Source organism: Coturnix japonica, chromosome 21, assembly GCF_054131305.1.
Source record: "Coturnix japonica strain WE chromosome 21, WE-NBRP24, whole genome shotgun sequence".
Classification (NCBI taxonomy): domain Eukaryota; kingdom Metazoa; phylum Chordata; class Aves; order Galliformes; family Phasianidae; genus Coturnix; species Coturnix japonica.
The window spans coordinates 10,387,237-10,408,150 of record NC_140683.1 but is presented as its reverse complement, the minus strand read 5'-3'; the positions used below and the strand labels follow the sequence as shown (position 1 = coordinate 10,408,150).

Here is a 20,914-nt window from a genome sequence, read left to right as displayed (position 1 = left end):
ACCAGGTTACACGTCTTCAGGGTTTAGTTCTGTTTGTTTACAAACTGGAGATCAGCCCTGACTCCAGATGTGCAATTGAAGCGTCTTGGTGACAGCATCCAGCATAGCGAACCAAAACATTTCTGCCTGATTTGAGGGAATGGTAGCAATTTCAGCTCATTATCTCTTGACAAGGAAGTTATTTTACTGTCTTTTTCCCTTCTTTGCTTCAGCTGTGCAAGTGTTTGCCATGTTGAGGTGTTTCTGCAAAGCTTTGCTCTTCTTCTAGTCTGGGAAAGCAAAAAAGACAAGACACCCATTTTTGTTTAAGTAGCTCTATTTCATGGATGTGCTGAGAAGCCACAATACGCATTAAGCTGCAGGTTGCTTTGCCAGCATTGTTCCCTAATACTGTCTTGTAAACACTAAGTAAAATCAGTAATACAATTAAGCCCTGCAGATTTGCATTTAAGAGACTCCTGAGGACAGAAGAGCAGCTATTCAAAGCCACGGGCTGATTCTCCAGCATCACCCATTTTCCTGAGGATGTTTGGTGTCTCAGCTCTGGGATAAGAGCTTGGTCTGCAGCGGGGGCCTAAGTCTGCCCCAGTTCCATAGTGCTCTGCTCTCAATGGATGCTCCTGGCCCCTCAAAAACACTGACAGACAGGCAGGTCTGATGGATCACCGCAGTAACAGTAAGCTGCCAGATCCTTGTTCGCTCTCTGTCTAATTTGACGGTGTTACAGAGAGTTGAAGACACCAGGCAATTCTTTCTCAGTGGAATAAAAGATTGAGGGAAGTGCAGTTTGTCAGAGGTGTCAGTTTCTGTGAGCGAGTTCTTGGCACGCAATGCTGTAGGTGTGGGGGGGACAGCACCCTCCTGGGTTTTGCTTTGAACACTGCAAGGAAAGCTTTGTCATTAGGGGAGATTAAAAAGCTGTGCTGACCTTACAGAGCATCATTCCCTTCTGACTGCAGGCTCTGAAGCAGGGGGTTGGTGGTTTTGTCGATTTTAATTTCAGCTGTGTTACCTGGGTTTTACAGAAAATAGGAACGAGCAACACGTGGCTGCAATTCAGCTTGTTCCAAAGAACTAAAATCCCTTCTTCTTCAGGAGCAAAATCCCTGTTCTGTATCTGCCTGTAGCAGTCAGGCTGAACGTCATTTCCCAAAGCTCAGGATCTTTCTGACGCTTGGGCTGCTGTAGATCTGTCAGGCCCCTCCTGCTGAGCACTCACATCCAGCCTTGGCTGAGTAGCCATGATCGATCAGAGGTGAATTCCACCCCAAGTTCTTGCCCTGCTTTGAATCCTGTCCAAAAAACAGATGGGAAACAATAGCAGCTGGGCCGAGGCTGCTTCCAGCACTGCAGGGTGCAGGACATGCTGCTGCTGCCAGAGCTGGAAATAGAATCCAGGGCTCCCAACACCTGTTGCTTTCAAGTTCGTTCTTAAACACGGTTTCTATTGTCTGATTAGAAAAGAAAGAAGAGTGAAACTTGGAGTAATTGGCTTCCTTTTCCAATTGTTTCCTTGCTATTGACAATGCGTTGCTACTGTCCCAAGTGCCAACTACTTTAGACTTCTTTAGAAGTGGAACACGGAGTGTGTGGCTTTGCTGTGCACCTGGCATTGTATCTGCTCCAGCAAACCAGCTCTTGTGTGCTTGGTGCTGTCTGCTGTAGCTCACTGAGGAGTGCCCCAGGAACTACGGGGTCTTTTCTTTGTTAGACTTGATCCAAGAGGTGAAAAAGCACAAAATAAAGAGCACTGGAGGAGCGCTGTGCTTGCAGGGTGTATGTATGTATGGACTGAGATGCTTAATGCTGCTGCTATAAAAAATTGCTGCCAGGTGGCATTTCATTATGTACTGTGTGGGGGAATCAAGAGTCCAGTGGCTTTTAGAATTAAAATAGCACTTGGGTTGCTTAATTGATCCCGCTGGTTGTTGTTGGGCTGAGTAGCCTTCGTAGCTAAAGGCTGGAAAGCACCAAAAACTGGATCCAGCCTTTAGGGTAGACCTGTGGATTTCCAGCAGTTATGTGGGGGCAACACCACATTTGTGGGGTTTTTTGTTGCCAACAACTATTTTTCCACCTTTTTTTAACCTCTTGACTCTTTATTTTTCCAGGAGGTGGGATATCAGCATGGCAAAACTGTGTTTGGTGTCTGGTCCCGGAGTGGCGTCCTTGACAAGATGCTGCGAGACAAACATGAGACTTACAAAACCAAAACTTCTGATGTGAGTGTTCAGTTTAATTGCACTTCTCTGCAGGAGCTGCTTGGTGCCAACAGGAACCAGCCAGGGGGAGGAGGGAGAACGATTGCCTCAAGTAGCCCCCTGTCGGGCGGCTCTCTGGTTTGTTCTGGCAGATTATTGATGCTTTCTTTGTAACCCAGAAGTATTCCCAACACAAAAATACTGGAAGGAAGGTGGGATGCTCAGCCCATCACTGCACCTTCTGCCACACACAGCTGGTGGGTGTGGGTATGTCCAGCTCCCCTTCTCCCTTCTGGTGTGGGTCAGCACCAAATGCTGCTGGAGGAGCTGCTTCCTGCCCTGGGTGTTGCAGTGGAAGGGGGTGACTGCAACCCAGCAGGGGCTGGGGCAGAAGGGTGGTCTGTGGGCTGCCTGAATTTCCAGTTTTCAAGCAACTGTTACCAGTTTTTTGAGGACTTGGTAGCTATATTATAATATATTGGCATGTTATCCTCACTTCCTCTTATTTAAAACCCAAGTTCTACAAAGACTTCATGTTTTATCCAGTAATTCTTCTTTACTGTCTTTTAGAGATAGGGAAATTAGCAGTAGTATCTTAAGTTATTGCCAGAATGCGTTGTAGCTGTACTAAGCTTCAGCAGGGAGAGTCAGTAGAGGTGAAAAATGACATTAAGAGTTTGCAGCTCTTCCAGAGTTCAGTGGCTGAGCACTTCAGCTGGGAGAGAAGTGGTGTAAGCAAGGGGAGAGGAAGGGTAAGTGTGTATGAACAGGCAAAAGGAGAAGTCAAGGGAAAGAAAACCATGGATGTCCATCAGGTTTCATCCTCTGACTTTTATCGCCAGCTGCTAACAAGCTTGAACATCTTCACTGCCATTAACAAATGTACCTTTCCAAGATGACTTCTTTAAGAATTGCCCATGAAATTGGATGCAATCATTCAGGCTAATGTTTCAGTCAAGTTACAGTATTACAGCTGTGCATCATGCTGGATTTTGAACATTTATCATCATCTCCCCTGTTGTTTTTTATGGCAGTTCCGCTGCCAAGTAGGTCATGCAGTGCTTGTAGGTAGAGCTTGTCACTGTTTCAGTGTGAGCATTTTGTGACGAGGCAGGAAGTGCTGATTGCTGGGGCACCAAAATGGTGCAAACATGGATGTGAGGATGGCTGTTGGCTCCGTGTGCTCCCCAGGCCTGTGCTGAGCTCTGGGCTGTGTTTTGAGCACCTCGAAAGCCATCTGCCTCTCCTGGAGTCCAAGAGACATTTTAATCTGACTTTTGTTTTAATAGATTAGTATCTACAAAGTAACAGGTATTGCAGGCTCCCATTGGGGTGCTTTGCTTTTTTCCTTAGTACTTCAGAGTCACTTAAGTCCTTTATCTCTGCTGTCTTCCAGGGATAACAACTGATATTTTTAACTTGCTTTCATTAGCAAAGGTTTTGATCTATGTTTTAGTTCTCCAGCTATTTTGGGAGCATTCAGCATCTTGGAGCGTCGAGCTCGGTTGCTTTTCATCTTGATTCCATGTTGCAAGCACTGAATTTTTACTTAATCTCTGGATATTTAAGCACTCAGATACTTCTGGCTTTCATCATTCAGTTGCTATTTATCTCTCCTTAAAATGCAAATACCGAAGTCGTGAACAACAGCAGCCTTACATAAAGTTCATGTGAACAAACCCAATTCTTCCCAGGCAGAGCAGTGCAGTACCACTAATTGGATCTCCTCGGGGAAGTTTTGTCTGTTGAAATGTTATTCATAGCCAAAGTTAAATATACTCCAGCAGACTACAATAGTAACTGTCTCTCTGCTCTCATTTGTTTCATAAAGATAATGCTGAAGAGAATACTTTCTCCCTTCTTGGAGAAAATGCTGTCGGGGAAGTTTGAGAGTCAGATTCAAATGAATCTGAGGTGCTTCTTTTCATTGCATTAACTGATGGGAGAGTGATTTTGTCCTTAAGAGTGTTGGGGGAAGTGGTCAAACATTGCATTCCATTTTGCAAAGCACCAGATGAGCGTGGACAGTCACCTGGTTCCCCACCAGTGCAGTTCCACCCTTTGGGCCTTTGGGCTCATTTTGTTGGTGTGGCGAGTCCTCCTCTCAGTGCAGGTGATTGCTGTCAGCATTGCTGTGTGTGCTCTGCGGGCACTGAATGAGGATGTGGATGCTTCTTTCCTCCCATCCTGCCCATCTGCAGACACTTTGCTGGGACCATTCAGGTCGCGTATTCACAGTGGAGCGGGACTGACTCACTCTTCTGCTGGTTCCTTACTGGTCAGACCTTATTCTGAGCATTTGTACTTCTTTATATTTTAAAAGGCACGTCCTGAACTGCCGCTGTTTCATTTCATGCTGCTATTTTTTAATTCTGTTTGGGCCTTTCTGTCCACCGCACCCAGCAGCTGTTTGTCCCGGATCCGCACCATGCTTTGGCTGCACTAAATCACATCAGAAGTTGCTTATGGATTAGAGGTCAACTGAGAGCAATCTGCTGCAGCTGTAATGGGCTTCTGCTGTGACCCTGCGGGGGCTGTGTGATTCACAGTGCCGATGCTCTTGCTGGAAGAGCAAAGAATTGCTCACAGAAACACTGTGTGAGGGAGCTGCTCTGGCTGGAAGCACGTGGGCTGTCCCCCACAGTGACTCCTACCCATCATGAGCCCCCTGCCAGCTCTTCACCTCTACTCTCTTCTGGAGGTGGGCTGCTGTTGTGCTAATAAAAAAGAGGTTGGTTTTGAAGATAGGCAAAGGCTGTTTGGGTTTCCACCTGATCACCCTGTGCCCCCCCCAAGGGTGTGGGAAGGCCAAAATGGTCCTGAAATGCCTAACCTGGGTCTTATGAGAAGGGAAACTAGAGCAGGCAGCTCTTTGAAATAGAGAATGCTCAACCAATGGCTTGGGTGAGACAGTGAAGGGCTGGCTGAGCCTTGTCTCAATGCCTGCTCGCCCTTGGGAAGCCCATCTGCAGTGCATCCCTGCTGCAGGGTCACTGTTTGGTGAATTACTCACCAATGAGTGATGAGGGGGAAATCATGGCAAATGTGTGTCTGGAACTTTGTCTGTTCGGTCTCACTTGTACATTGTCTTGAATTGGGTGTTTTATGGACAGTGGGTAACATACTCCAACCTTAATGATGTGTTTCAGAGCGTGAACTACCCCAGCACCTCCTTCACAGACCTGGCAGAGATCGTGTCCAGGATTGAGCCAGTGAAAGCTGCTGTGGCTGATGGTGAGTCTGGAGATGTGGGGGCTCCTGGTGGTTGTTATTCCAGTTACCCGCATTTTGAGCAAAGACAGACCTGTATTCCTCATTGTACTGCCCGTGTCCCCGTGCTGGCTTTGCTCTTTGGTCAGTGTCCTTTAGAAAAAGGAAGGTGGCTTAAAGCAAGACTGCTTGGTGCTGCCTTGAATCAGACACGAAGTGACTCACGGGCTCAGCTGCCATATGGACACCCCTATTATGGGAGCACTAATGGGCTAATGAGGAACAGATAACAGCCCTGTATTTTTACATGGAGAGTCCTGAGTGTTTTGAGCCTCAGATGTGTGCTACAGAGCGCACAGTGCCACAACCCAGGGCTGGTTTAACAGCATCAGGCTCTAGAGCCCCAAATCTTTGAGTGTTTCACCAGGGCTGGAGCTTTTTGTAATCAGTCTCTCCCTTTCTTCCTGATTTTGGTTCTTGCAGAGAAAAATCTAAAGTTAGCAGCCCTTCCATCTGTGACTGTTAGTAGAGATGTCCCTTGGTAATTTGAAATGCTAATTGCAATCATATGCCTTATGAGGAAAATATTAATCAAATGTCTGAAGCAGGTGCCGTGAGGATGAAGAGTTCATGCCGTGTGCTTATGGAAGGCATCGGCACTGAGCGCTGCAGGGATGGGCTACCTGTTACAGTTGGGTGGTTGGCCCTGCTAGGAAGGTTTGCTGTTTGCTGGCGAGAAAGAATTGTTGCTCATGGTTTGAAATGCCTGGTTCTGCAATACAGCTGAAGCAGGAGACAGCCCAAAATCTCTCAGGGGAGGCAGTTATCAGCCCCTGGGCTGCCCTCTGCATCTTTGCTCCTTGAAAAAGTACTTCCATCAAAAAGCAGCAGTGCACCCTGCGTTGGGGTGTGTGTGTGCTGCCCCAGTGATGGTAGGTTTGGGGCCTTTACAGAGTGCAAGCTGTTTGTTGGCTCTTTGGGGTCAATATCGTCACCTTTTGGTGATGGCAGCAGCTGGCTTGCTACTGGGTCCTTTAAATAGAACAAATGTCAGCAACTGCTTGCTATTACAACAGCCTTGCCCGTGTCTGTGTGTTCTCTGCCTGATAAGTTCAGGTCGTTTGGAACTGAAGTGTTTGGTGCATTGAGGGGTGGTGAAACCATGGTCCTGCTGGGTGCTCCTGGCTGATGTGAACAGGCAGAGCCAGTCAGGGTGGGAGCAGTCACTGCCTGAGCCCTGGGTTCAGTCTCAGAAGGGACAATGGATGATGTCTGGGGAGGGGGACCACCTCCTGTCCTCAAGTGCTGGAGTCACAGTGTGAGGAGGTAGGAGGGGACAGAGCCTGTCTTATTCCTCAGCCTCCACATCAAGCCCTGCTGAATGCTGACGGTGTTTGGAAGATACAGACTGGGGCTTGATTCCATCAGTTTTGGTGGAGCAGTAACCCACAAGTATTGTTAGTGCTGTCTGTTGTAATTCAGCTGAATGCTGGTTTCTCCAGTGGGTTTTTATCAGAGGTTATCAGTGGTGTTTTCAGCACGAGCTCACGATGATTCTCTGATCCACAGGAAAAAAAAATGACCAAATGTCTTTCATTCTAATGATCTGGCAGTTGGTTGTCGTGTTAGAAGGAAATGCTGCGGAACAGACTGTGCTGTTGTGTTCAGCATGGAGCAGATGCTATTGACTGTTCCCCAAAGAAATACTTAATCAAGAATCCAGTTTAAATACGAGCCGCTTGTCTCACTGCTGAGCTGAAAAGGGGAAAAAGCAGCTCAAAGTACACCTGAATTCATGACGGTGGCATGAAGCTTAGTGTAAAAACTGCTGTTTTAATGCATTAAATGGCCACCTGAAAAACTGAGTGCCAGAACCTGTGCAAATGGAAGGCAGTCCTTTGTGACATGCTTTGTTTGGCTTTGGTATGGAAGCAGCTCCACAACCACAGTGTGATGTAGGAGGGGAACGAGTTGGAAAGCAGAAAGCAGCAGCAAAGGCCAATGAGGACATGTGAAAAGTGACAGATTTTGGAGGGAAAGGGTCACATCATCTTGTTTTGAACTCAGACACAAAAGCTGCTGCTCAGAGCTGAAGTAGCAGCAATGATGGTTAAGGTCAGGTGAAGGCACCAGTCAGGTTCTTGAGCTTCCCTCAATGATGTTCATCTGCTGGAGCACCAGAGAGAGGAGGTTGTGCCCTGTGGGAAGGAGGGAGTGTAAATGTCACTGTTCCCTGTGGAGCTGAGGCTGTGAGATCTGTAATTATCATCTCTGTGGTGGTAAGGGGTTGGCACCACGAAGAGCTTGTCTTGTGCTTGCAAATCTGTGTTCCCAGTGAGTCAGTGACAGCATGTCCAGAAGAGGCAGGGCCTGCAGCATTGAGGTGTGTTTTTGGAGGCTTTCTACAGGTGTGAAGTGAGCAGAGAGAGGTAGCAAGTACCCCATGGGAAGCACTCAGCAGGAAGCTGGAGCATCTCCCTTTGGCTGTGCTTGGTCCCATTGGTCAGTGCCCACAGGACTGGCAGAGGCAGTTTGGATCTCACTGCTCCTGCTCCAGGCTCTTTAGATTCTGGAGGGCTTTAGGCCACCAGTTCATGTACAGGATGTGTTGAGACATATGCTGTGGTCTGGCTGGAGAGCTGATGGATGTCTGAGCAGTCCCGGCTCACTGAGCTGCTCAGAGCTGGCCGGCAGTCACCGCATGCTGCTCCGCTGCTCAGAGGCAGCTATCCTTCATTCCTCATCCAGTTTCTCTGCCTCTCTGAATGCTACTTAAACCCATGGTTTTTTTCTCTCCTCTCTCTTTAGATGAGTCAGACTACCAGACTGAGTATGAGGAAGAAGTTCTGGACAACCAGAAGGATGATTATATTCATTTCATACGGAAGCAGGCTGAGGACGACACTGACTCGGTACGAAGTGCCCTGGAAATAGGCTGTCGCTGTGTCTTCGCTGGCATGAGTTAGGGGTGACAGGATGACTGGGGATGCTGCTTTCTCCAGCTTGGAGGAGAGGATGCAGAGAGGGCATCTGCTGTCTGTAGCTGAGTGGTACAGTGAAGGCGTCCAGGATGATCAGGAAAAAGTCCAGAGGTGGCAGGCAGGGCTTGCAGTCAGGGAAGTCCTGACTCAACACGAGGACACTGCACAGTGAGCACACCTGTGTATTGTCAGGGGTGTGCAGATGATTGTGAGCTGCTGGAAACTCCATCCTTGCAGATACCCTCCCGAAAAGTAAATGATGACCTGATCTGCATTCAGGTTAGCCCTGTACAGAGCTGGAAATCATGTTGTATCTTCCAAAGGTGCCTCTGTACTTAAGTTATCTGTGCTGTGGGAGCTCAGGTCCACCCTGGGGAAAACCTGTCCTGCAGCCTCACTTTGTGTTGTGAGGGCTCCCTCACAGAGGGCTGTCTCCTTACTCCAGCTCGAGCAGCTGGCAGGTTTGAAAGCTGAAGCTGCCTGTTGTGTTGGAGGCAGAGCTTTCCAGTGGGAGCGTGTGAATGGTTTGGGCAGCTGCCAGTCTGAGGATGTGACAGGGCTGCGGTGTTGGGAGGAGGGAGCTGGAGTAATGGTGTGAAGGGTTTTGTTTGCTGGGCTGATCTCCAGTGGGTGATGGTTGGTGGACAAAAAAAGAGACAGAGAAATGGAGGGCAGGTTTTATCCAGCTCAGGGATGGTGCTGACAAATGAAGCTGTGCTTTTTTCCTCCTGCAGGATGAAGATGTACGGATAAGGAAGCGCAAGAAACTTCAAAACGTGGACTGCCAGACAAGCAGCACAGGAGAGCCGGCCTAGAACTGAGTGCAGCAGCTGCGTCTCATTTGTATTTACATACACTAAAAAAAGGAAAACATCTAGATGAGATTAAGCAAGCTTTCGCCCTCCTCTAGGCAGGGTATGTGGCATCCAGCTGCCAGCAGTAAGCACCAGCTCCTGCCCTGTGCCATGCAGACCTCTGGGCAGTGCCAGCCAGCCCTTGGTCACTCTGGGACTGGCAGAGTGGAAGCACCTTGGGGACGTGCAGTCTTTGGCTGCTGCATGTTCTAGTTACTGGTTCTACTGCAAGGCCCAAAGAATAATTGGACGTCGTCCTGCTGTGTCCGTTGATGAAAGGCTCCATGCAGCTGCACTGGAGAGAGGAGATCTGTGGAGCACAGCGTCACTGCTTGCTTTTCATCCGAATCAGGTAACTGTGATTAACTCCTCAGTGACTTGCAATCAGGTGCTTGTGAGCAGTGCTCTGACTGGAGCCACTCTGAATGTATTTAACTTCCAATCTCAAGCCAAGAAATCAATTAACGTGAACACTAGCTATGAAGCGTGTATCCTTAAGCCATCAGCAGACATTTACAGACGAATAATAGTGCTGACTTTCGCCAGGCAACTCTGGAGTCCCTGCTTGGCTGAGAAATAAAGTTATTTTGCTGGATTTAAATGCCTGTGTGGTTGTTGGCAGGTTTTTCTCTGTGGGACCTGGTGCTGGTGAGGTGATGTTCAGAGCTGCTTTTCTGATGTCTGGTTTTGAGCACAGGAAGCTGCCAGACTGAGAGGGAGCTCCACATCCCCACTTGTGCTGATGATATACGGGATGGCAGTTCCTCTGACACAGAAAATGACAATAGAGGTTGTTTCCTGCTATTGGAAGGGATGCGTTCTTGGAGTGGAGGTGGAGCTGTGTGTGGAGCTGGAGATAACTCTGGCTGAGATTCGTGGTGCTCATACCTGTTTGAGGAAAGACTCCTCAGCTGGGGCAGCCTGGGAGGGATGGGAGGAAGCTTTGCTCTTCTGAAGGGGGGGATACAAAACAGATGCGAGTCCCTCCAACGTGTGCACTGATAGGTGGCTGCAAACAGGAACTTCTCTGGGAAACAATGGATAGGGCTGGAGTGCAGATTCATCCTCAAGGTGACCGAGGTCCTGAACCTCTCCTGGTCTTCAGTGTTCCTTGAAAAGCAAAGTGCCTTTAGCAGAGGTTGGATCTCTGTGGAGCCTTCCATCCCCTCAGCAGTGGGCGGATGCAGTTTGTCAGACACCTGCGTTGCACTTCCCATTGCAGTGATGGTTCTGCTCGTTCCTCTTGCCTCAGCTGCCAGGCAATCTGGAACAGAATGTTGTTTTGCAGACAGGCAGCTGCTCTGTCAGCCCGAGCGCTTCTTGCATGGCTCTGCTGTCCCTTTGTGTTTGGCCGTTCCCATGCTTTGAGTCCCACCTCCGTGTCTCCTGGCAGCTGGTTCTGCTCCTGGAGCCTGAGTGTGCACCGATGGGATCATCTGCATGGGGTGAAGGAGCTGCAAGAACCAGAAAGCTGGCTTCCTGGGTGTGCTAATTAGAGCCGCTGTATTTACTTTGTGCCCCATTCCATGGGGAGACAGCACTTAGTTCAGGTGTGTGAAGACAGTGTATAAACCTTTGATGTGAGGCTAAATGTCTGTTGTCAATAATTCATCGCGGCTTTCTTTCCTAGCTGTGTTCTCTATAGCTGAGCCCTGGACGCTGAAGCTCCTTCTGTGCAGAGGATTGTAAAACAATTACTGTACAATTTTAAGAGCAGGATTGTTTTCCTGCCTTGCTTTCCTTCTGGCTGCGTTCTGCTCCTTGCTTGGGCAATGGAGGCTGCCCCAGTGGTTCAGCCTCATGATTCTCCTTGGCCCCCCCACCTGTATTAACCCCCAGATCTTCCTGCAGGAATGAACACAGGCCTCACATTCCCTTTGCTATTTGGGATCTTTGTGCTGTGTCCCTGGGTATGAGCTGTGACCCCACAACGAGCTGCTCATGCTTTGCAGTGAGGAGCAGGGCTGGATGTGGCTGCGGTGGGCCCTGCAGAGCAGAGCTCCTTCCTTGGCAGACATCATTTTCTCCACAGATTATTCCAAAATTAATCTCATCTTATTTACTTATTTACCTCCTCCACTGTGTTGCTCTCCTCGTGTGCTGCCTGAGTGCTGTGTTTAAGCTGTCACAGCGCGGGCTCTGCTGCGCTTTGGGCTTTGATTTACTGTTGCTCTGAGTAAAAGCCAGTAATAAAATCAGCAAATAAAAGATACAACAAATGTTTTCCTCCTCTGCAGATGCTCCATGAGGCCGGAGCAGCACCCACTGTGCTGAGAGCCTGGGCAAAGCACAGCCTGCAGTGCCAGACCTCTCAGTGGGGAAGCACAGAGCTGACAGTGTGGGGTTGTGGTTTTTGAGGTGCCTGGTAACTGTGATGTTCTGTTGAGGTTTCTGATGGTAGCAGAGCACAGATTCCCATCAGTGTTTTCTGCCAGAGATTGCAGTCCTCCTTTCCCACAAGAGCACAGTGATGCTGATACTGGCTGCTCACCCACCCCAGTGTGGGGCATGGAGCACTGCCAAGCTGCGGGCAGGGCTTTGAGGGGAAAAGGTGATACCAGCAATTGCAATAAAATCATTTGCATGTATATAAAAGAAGAAAATGAAAGCTAAACCAAAGCATTGCTAATAGCATCTTGTTTTTACAAGTGATGATACCATAAATCCTGCAGTTTCTGTCTCAGGTTTGTTCCTGTGGATGCCCTGCAGGAGCAGCCCTGGGCACACACCTGGGGCATCATGAGTGGCACTGAGCTCACACGTGCTGCTGTCACAGGTAATTGGCTCAGCCTCCATCACTGTCCTCTGCTGCAGCTGGAGCCAGCAGGGGCGGCTCTTAATTAAATCTCACACCGTTAGGGGGTGAAGGACGGAGCACAGCGCGTCACGAAGCAGACAGGCCTCCAGCTCTGGAAATGCCATCGGGGTTGTCAGTGAGGAGTGATGGTTCTTTCTGACACAGCCTCAATAGAGAAGCGTGCTGTGCTGAGCCTGGGCTCTCCAGGACAGCGCTGAGCTGAAGGCAGCACCCACCAAGTGTGAGTGCTGAGGAAGCTCCTGGTAATAGCTGCCTTTGGAAACCTCGTCCTTAGCTGTGCCACCTGCCCAGGGGCTTCTCCTCAAAGAAGGTACAAAGATGAGCTGCACGGCCCCAAAGGACTGTGTCCAGTGAGGCTGCTGCCTGTCTGGAGCAAGGCTGCATCGTATGTTGGCTCTCCTGTGCTCAGATGTGATACTGAGGGGGACACGTGCCGGCTTCCTTTCCCTCAGCTCCATCGTGGTGCTTCCATCTGTCACCTGGTTTGGATCTGTGCCTCTGGTGTATGACACAACAGGCCTGGATTGGGAGCTGGAATGGTTGGAAGAGGCTGAAGGGTGACTGCTCTCCTTGCTGGGGGACACCAGGGGGTCCCCGGACCACTGCCCCATAGATTGGCCATAGTACTGAGTCCTGTGAAACTGCTCCACTCTGCTCGTTTCTCTGCTGGAAATAGAAAGCTTTTAGCAAAAAAGCTGAAGAGCTTTTAGGGCTGGGCTGGCAATGTGATGCACCCCTGGGATGTGGAGGGTAATGAGGGGGGAGGGAGCTGCTGCAGAGGTTGTGTGAGCATCACAGAGCAGTGCCAGGCTGTGGGGCTGCAGCATGTGCTGGGTGGTGAACATTTCAGTTCCCAAAAGCAGAGGGGACAGCTGAGCCTTGCAGCAGCATCAGAGTTTGCACTTCTGGAGCCCTTCTCTGGTGAGAGCAGTGCACCTTTCAGTGTTCTTTATGTGTCAGGAAAGCTTTTCTAAGTGCCCAAAGCTGCCATTTTATATCTATTTTTTGCCCTGCAGCCATTCCTCAGCACAAAATGTGTGGCAGGAAACAACTTCTGCTCCTGACCAAGGATGTGGTCAGCCGTGGAGCTGAGCTGAGGGTTTGAAGGCGATCCACCTGGGGAGCTGCTGATTGTGCACAGCAGGCAAGGTAAAGTGCAGAACCTCAGCACAAAGGCTGTCACGTCCCTGCAGAGCAGCTCCCACCCGGGGCCCTGCACGTGTCCTTGCTGCTGGCAGCCCAGGCCCCATGGGACCCTCTTCCTCCTCTCCTCAATCTGCCCCACGCTGTACGTGCTGATGCACAGAGAGGAGAGCTCCCAAGGGAGCCATTCTCAGGGCCACTGATGTTCTCCCTGGTGTGTTGCTGAGTGCGGGGGGACCTGGCAGGGTGGGAGCTGTACAAGTGCTTTGTGTTGCCAAACTAGGTCATGCCGTGAACTCGAGTGATGTGGCAGACAGAGCTAAAAATACAGGCAGAGCCGAGCGATTCCCCAGCAGCTGTGAAGGGCTGCGGCCCCATTGGGTCAGACTTTGACCTCAATCCTGGCCCCATCCGGGATGGTCACCAGGGTCACTGGGCTGCTGTGATGGGGTGATGCAGAAGCAGGTGATGGAAATTCTCATCCTCTGCCTCTACTTTCTGCACCTGGAGCCAGATCCGTGTTGCTGGAGCTCTGCAGACGAGATTCCTTCTGACTTACCTTCCCCTGACAATGGCTCTATTTCTTTGTATTGTGTCTTTCTTGGTTGAAACGTTTCCCCATCGCTGCTGGGAAGGTGGCCTACTTTATTTCTGCCAACTGAGAGGGGGTTTGTGCACAGAGAAGATCCCAGTTGCTCTGTACAACTTCTCTGTCGCAATTATTCAGCGCCAGCCCTTCTGCTTCCAGCAGCTGTATGGAGCATCAGCTGTGTTTTGTGCTCGTTTCTCAATCAATGAAAACATTGATTAGTGTCAGGCTGGGACCAAATCCCTCAGAATCCCTCTAAATCATCTCTGTGCGCTGATGACTCCTTGTTTGGAGATGGGTTTGCAGCTCTCCATCCATTTAATGGGGGCTTTATTGAGATTGTATGGAGCTAAATTCGTAATTAGGGTGTCATATGATATCAAGTCAAGCGCACTGCCAAAAGCTGAGCAAATAATGGCAACATGGGAACCTTTATCTACAAACTTGCAATTTTCTCTCAGGATGAAGGAGGCTCCTTTGCCGTTTCCCATCAGAGCACATGGGTTGGTCTATTTTTAATCCTCAAATTCAATGTTAATTGAATCCCGTGTCTCCATTCTTTGGTCTGAGCGTTGTTCTGAGCACTGAGCTGAGCTGCCATCTCCAACATGGCCATGATGGAGGGAAACACCAAAATGCTGCTTTCCTGGCTCTGCTCAGCTCTTTATGTCTGGAAGAGTTATTTCTTCTTTCAGCCTCTGCTCATAGGCTGCACTTCTGCACCGTGTTCCTGGTGTCCCTTCGTGCCCAGCTGGCCCTGAACACATGTACAGCTCCCATGGGATCATCCCTGTGGTGCCCAGAGCTGCTTCTGCTTCTTGTCATTAGTGTGGGCTCAGGTTTGCACTTCAGGCCACAAAGGAGCTGTGGAAGGCCCTGTAAATACAAACACTCAATATGGCAAACCTCAGATCTCTTTTCCTCACCTCCCTTTCAGCTTCTCACTCCTTCTGCCATAACCATCACAAATAGTTTCCTTCCGCCCACCAGGAGGGAAAGGCTAAATGCATCCCTTCCCATCCTCCAGCTGAGCTCTCTGAGTCATCTTCCCTGTGCATTTCTGCCTTCTCTCCTTGTTCCTTGGCCTCGCTCTCTGCAGGATCAGCTCATGGCTGCCTCTCCCTTGCAGAGCCCCACACCAGGCAGAAGTGTAGAGCAAGACGGGCTGTGCAGAACACGAGTGCTGCATTCCCAGCCCTGCCTGAATCCTAACAGTAATAGAAAACTTGGTGTGGTTTGCATATGAGCTTTTGGTACTGGGTTGTAATGCCTGTGAGATCTGGATGGAGACATCAAGATTTCAGCCAGCAGAGTAATAGCTAATTGAGTGTATTTCAATCATAAGATCCACAGAAGGAAAGCAAACCCCACAGAGTAGAAGGAAATTGCATCTTAGAGTAATTTGAATGTGGGTAGATAATTAGGCCTATTTTTCATGGGAACATTTGTTGGGCATGATAATGAAAAGGCCGGCAACATAATTTTCTTTAAGTAGTGTGATGCCTCTCACTAGGGATGGGCAGAGCTGGGGCTGCTGCTGCAGTGCAGTGGGAGCCTGGGGAGGCATCGCTGCCCAGAGGGGCTGTTTCATGGCAGTGTGAGCTGAAACCATCCTCTTCACATCTAATATCAGCTCAGAGAAAGCTGGTAAGGGTCCGGCAATGGCTCTTGGATAAGAGGGCAAAATAGATCCCACAGCTTCATCATCTCCCTCTCACTCAGAATGTCAGCCTCAGCAAAGTCTGCTCTTGTGAAGCCAGACAGACCTGGGCCAATTTAGCACTAATATGGGAATATCCCATTGGGAAACCAGGTTTAAAAGAGTTCCTGCTCTGAGTCATCATCTGACCCCATCTGGAAGGGCTGACAAAGCAGCTCCATAGTGACTCTGTGGCTGGGGTTCAAGCGAGATGCAGCCTGGCTGTCCATGCCCATGAAATCCCTTGTGCCAGAAGATGATGCTGGTGCTGGGATTTTCCCTGAGCATTGGCTGCACCCACTCCAGAAGTGTGCACCAGCCCTTGTATCCCCCCTTCCTCCCTCCCCAGGTTATAGCTATAAGTGGATAGCAAATCTCCTTTTTCAGTTGTGGGATAGAAAGGTTCTGCTTGTCCACATCTTCATTTGTTAATTTGTTAAGTAGAAATTCCCCCTTCCAAATCTCCACTGTGAAATAGAGCTGCTTCTTTCTTGGCCTTGCTGCAGACTTTGCTGCCTTGTGCAGGAGCAGGCAGGTAATACAAAATAATGCTTGGCTGCTTTATAATGCTGGCAGAATGAGAAGGTTTGGGCAAGTGCAAAGACTGGGAGGATGGAGGATGGAGGAGAAGGTTCCCTCTCTGTAACCCTGGGTGAGTAATCAAGGTCTAACACGGTCTGACTTCCCCTCCTGCCAACACTGTACTCATTAGTGTGTCTGGGCTGGTATCTGTCACATAACAGAAAGAAAGGCTGAGAGGTGTATCCAGCCCTGATAATTACTGATTAGATCTTTAACTAAAAATAGCTGGGTAAGAGTTGGCCTTAAGACGGGTCTGAGTGTTCTGTATCCCAGCTGGTTCAGAATGATCAGAACTATCTTTGGGACCGTGTTTGAACAAGCTCTTATTTTCCGATGCCAAGTGCACGGCTGTTGAGGAACAGCTCTGTCCAAGCAAATCTGCTCCAAGCAAAACCACAATTCTTGGCTGGCTCCAACTCGTGAACTATCGATATTGCTCCTGTGATGTATTGCTTCATTTCACTTTGGGGAGAGTTATTTACTTACAGTGCCTCATTAGAGCCAGGCTCCTAATCGATGAATTCAACAGGAACATCTCGAAGTGACCACATTAACCAAGTGGGGAGGTAACTGGGTGATAGTTTAGTGACCTGGTTTGTTTGAGCTCATGCGTTGTCCTGGTTTTATGCTTTACACGCTGCAATGTTGCTGCCCACGAGACTCCTGGGTTTGCACTAAACCCAAAGGCAGCCACCAGCCTGTGGAGCAGCTCGGGAGGGGATGAGATCCAGGTGAATGTGGGAGAAAAGGATGTTTATGAGGACAAGGATCAGAGCAGAGCCCAGCGCTGAGCTCTGCACCTACGACTGTTGTTCTCCCGTCTGCCTATCTCTGTAACTATCTAGACTGGATGTTCTGAGCCATTTTATTACTTAGTTCCTCACTATCATGTGGTCCTTGTATAAATCTTCACAGTGTCTCATGTATTATGACTCTGAATGCCTCAGCATCAGCAGCAAGTTCTTTTTTTCAATCCATTTTCAAGATTCTTGTTCCCATTTGGTTTTTATACTTTAGACGGCCAGGACACACATTCTTTTGCTCATTTAGACAGAAATTACTTTTCTAAGCACTAAAAGGCTGCATCCTTCATATCTGAAAGCCATCAGCCCTTCTCATCTCAGCTTATTTTAGCCCTATCAAGGCAGAGGACTCGGGATCTCACACCAGACTAACACACGTCTTTTGCTTTGCAAGGATTCTGTGATACCAGATTTTCCAAGCATGACACATTGATGTAGATAAAAATCATCAGTGGCTGGGATGGATTTTGCCTGTCTCAGGTTTGGAGTATTTCACCTTCACCGGTGGAAGGAGCAGAGCATTTCTCTGATGGCTGTGGTTGGTTTTGAAGCAGTTTTGGGGTGTGCTCCCCTTACATGGAGTGAGCTCAGCAGGGAGCCCCACCAGAGGAGGTTTGGGGTGTGGGCAGAGGGACTGCGATGCTCCCTGCCTCCTCGGCCTGTTTGCCTACATGCATCTGGAAGGCCTGTTGCCATGGAGAAGTGATGGGGAACCGTCTGCCTGGCTCGCCTGACTCTTTTCCTAGCACGAAGTAAAGGCATTTCGCCAGCTTTAATGAGCTGTAGGCGCTTGGCACAATGGCTGCACCCCCATCTTTGTCACACTGGGCTGCCTGAACCCCCAGATACCAGGAGAAACCTGAAAGCAAAGAGGAAACCCAAAGTGCAGGTGGGGAAGGGAGCAGAGAGCAAGATGGAAACTGCAGGGAGATGGGCCATTGCCTGCAGGGACCAAGGAGGGATGGAGCAGGGCCCCCCACAGGGGTGAACGGGCACTGGATGTGAATTGCAACAAGGGGAATTCTGTTCAGTCATGGCAAAAATCCTTCCTTGTAGGACTGCCACAGCCCTGAGATGGACACAGAGAGCTCTGAAGTCCAGCCAAGCTCTGGGCAGTGCCTTGAAGTGGGCCCTGCCTTGAGCATCACTGAGTGGTGGATGAGGGCAAGTTTGGAAGAGCTCCAGAGGGGCAAAATGTGGGACATTGTGGCTTGAAAGTGGGGTGAAGGTGGAGGCATCCCTCTCATGTTTTGGGACTGTCAGTACTGAGCACTGTGAAGTGCTGGGTGTTCATGTAGATCTGGGGGGGTTACATCAGGGTTAGAGTAGAAAGGTCTGTTGGTTTTCTTCTTTTTTAGAGCAGCGTTTTCTACCGCAGGCAAAATATTTAAATATCATGAAATGAAGAGTATTTTTTTCCTCCAAATATCTGGTAAAAAGAAAAGTGGGGGTAAGGACAGTGAAAGGTTTGGGCTGTGGCAGCGTGCACACCTCTAAAGGGGCATTTCTGAGCTGGCAGCAGCATTAATAAGGCACACAGGACTGAGGCACACCTGCCCTACCTGCTCTCTGATATCAGCACATGGTGTGACCAGCATTTATCACCTCATCACTTAGTTCATCCCTGGGTCACAGCTGAGCCCCGCTCATCCTGCTTGGGCTGCAAACCCCATGGGAACAGTGATGTCAGTACAGGCAGCCCTTACAAGTGAGCAGGGCACGGTGACCAGCTCTCATGGTGGCACTGATGGAGAGGCTGACGTCATTTAGCACCTCTCCTTCAGTCTAAGCTAAAAAGATTCATTCAACACGTGGGAACTTTGTCTCTCACGGCTGGTTTCTAAGCAGAGATTCATTTCTGCACATCTGCTGTTCATGGTGCCTTGCTCCTCTGCCCATGTGACAGAACCCAGGCACTGAGATCCTTGTGTCCATACGCAGCAGAGCAGTGGGGTTTTCTGCTCCCTAACTGATTTTGCTTCCCAAGTTGTAGATTAACAGAACCAGATAATTGCAAGAACAAGAAATTACATTTATTTTCTTGCAGATTTGAATTAATGGGTGACAAGGCTGAAGTGTTTCCTGGATTTTCCATCTCTTCCATAGAAGGTCCCTGAAGGACAGTGAGCACGAGCCTGTGCCTGGGTACAGAGAAGACAACACAGACTGTCCTGAGTTGGAACAGACCCATAAGGATCATTGAGCCCAACTCCTGGCTCTGCACCCCAAAATCAGGCCGTGTGTTGGAGGCGTCCAGCTGCTTCTTGAGCTCTGACCATCACAACTTCGGGCCCTCGGGTTCTATCGCTGTCACCATTGCGGCCACCAGCACCTTCCCATCCTCGGAGCAGCGTTAAAGCTGACGATGTGCGCCGTGCAGGTCGCGTGTTGAGCAGCAGCACCGAGTGTGCAACTCGGGATCCCGTCACCGCCCGCTCCGGCTTTGCTTTGTTACGGAGCATCCACCCGGGGTCGGGACATCATCGATCCCATCAGCGGAGGGCGACGCTTTGATGCCAAACGGCCCGACACGGAGCCGCGCATCCCGGGGGGCAGCACCGCCTCACACCTTAGCGGAGCCCGCAGCCCCTCGGGCCGCCCGCCATGATGTCAGGAGGAGGAGGAGGAGGGACGGCCAAATATAGCGGCGCTTCCTGGGCGTCCGGCCGCGCCCCGTCCCTCCCTCCTGCCGCAGTCAATGAGCAGACGGCGGCCGAGGCGGAGCGCCGCACTCGCCGGGGGCAGCGGGGCGGCATGGCGGGGCGCTGACACAACGAGCGGCCCCGGCCCCGCCGCGGCATGGGCGGCCTCGGGCTCGTGCGATGAGCGCTCCCCCGGCCGTCATCCCCCGTGCGAATATGGGCACAGCCGTGTCCAAAAGGAAAACGCTGAGGAACGAGGCCATGTCGTCGGTGGCGGCCAAAGTGAGGTGGGTGGTGGGATGGAGCGGGGGCTGCGGGTCTCACGGTGCCCCCGGGGCTGAGCCGTGTGTGCGGGTCCCCGCTGCGCGACCTGCACCGTACGAGGATCCGGCAGAACCGGAGCGTTGCGGGGCTCTGCGGAGCGGATCTGGCCGCGCCGGGGCTTTGTGATCCGTCGGTCCGCTCGGTGGCTTTTAATCGGTTGAAATGCCATCCGTGTGCCCGGTGACAGCGGTCCTCAAGGGCTCCCGTTCCGCTGCGTGGGAAACCTGCTGCGGGAACATCACACGGCCCTGGCAGACACACTGCAGACCCATCGCATCTGCCCTGCTCTGCAGTGCACGGAGCCGCCGTGCTGAGCAGCGGGAGCTTTGGGCTCCGTGCTTGTGCCTGTCGTGCTTTCAGGGCTTTGCTGGCTGTGGGTGCCCGTGGTGCTTATGAGTGTCAGACGTAGAACATCATAGTAAACCTGTTTGTCCGTGTCTGTGCTTCAGTTCGTAAAGCCGTAACGGCGGAGCTGTGCCCGCTGCTGGGAAGGACGGAGCCGACCCTCCTGCCTCACTGCAGCGTGTGTCAGTGCATGGAACGGCTCTTAGGGACCTTCCAGCACAGCCTTGTACCGGGCAGGTCTGTCCGGGGCTCTGCTGTGTCCACACGAGCTGTGTGCTCTGCTGAGGAAAAAAGGGAAGAAATAAACTTTTCAGCTGTGTTACGTAACCTCCTTTGTGTCAGAACTGCTCTGGAACAGCCTGGAGTCATGTGTAGGGCTTGATCTGCGCTGCTGACATCCATCACCTCTGCGAGGCTGGGGCTCAGTGTTACGGCATCTCACTGTGGATGGAAGGTCTCGGGGCTTGAAGGGAGCACCACCACCAAAGCTGTCTGTGCTGTCTGTGCGGTGCTGACCTTTTGTGTGGCACCTTCTGGAGTCCATCTGGAGAAAGCTGTCCAGGCAGAACCTGGGACTTCTCCCTGTGTTGCAGTGCTCTGTGTTCATAGCTGGGAACGTGAGCGCCTTCGGTGCTGTTCAGAGGTTCAGCTGTGAGATTCTTTTTGGCAGATGTCAGCCAGGTGGTTAGAAACGAATGACATAAAACGCACCTTGAGTGCTGT

The 20,914-nt window shown here is 50.5% G+C and overlaps 2 protein-coding genes across 9 annotated transcripts in view; both read left to right on the top strand.

Moving 5' to 3' along the window:
• PNPLA7 (patatin like domain 7, lysophospholipase) overlaps positions 1 to 9,847 on the top strand; it is a 76,193-nt gene extending 66,346 nt beyond the window's left edge. For all 3 annotated transcript variants that reach the window (XM_085521537.1, XM_085521536.1, XM_015878611.3), the window contains exons 33-36: positions 2,112 to 2,222; positions 5,351 to 5,435; positions 8,220 to 8,323; positions 9,127 to 9,847. In XM_085521537.1, the coding sequence (XP_085377663.1) occupies positions 2,112 to 2,222; positions 5,351 to 5,435; positions 8,220 to 8,323; positions 9,127 to 9,207 (381 nt within the window). In that variant the 3' untranslated portion in view covers positions 9,208 to 9,847. The remainder of the gene's footprint in view (positions 1 to 2,111; positions 2,223 to 5,350; positions 5,436 to 8,219; positions 8,324 to 9,126) is intronic.
• Positions 9,848 to 19,608: 9,761 nt separating this feature from the next.
• NSMF (NMDA receptor synaptonuclear signaling and neuronal migration factor) overlaps positions 19,609 to 20,914 on the top strand; it is a 32,073-nt gene continuing 30,767 nt past the window's right edge. For all 6 annotated transcript variants that reach the window (XM_085521527.1, XM_085521526.1, XM_015878675.3 and 3 more), the window contains exon 1: positions 19,609 to 19,809. Coding sequence is in view for 4 of the 6 variants with exons in the window: in XM_015878675.3 (XP_015734161.1) it covers positions 19,703 to 19,809 (107 nt within the window). In the remaining 2 variants the exon portion in view is untranslated. The remainder of the gene's footprint in view (positions 19,810 to 20,914) is intronic.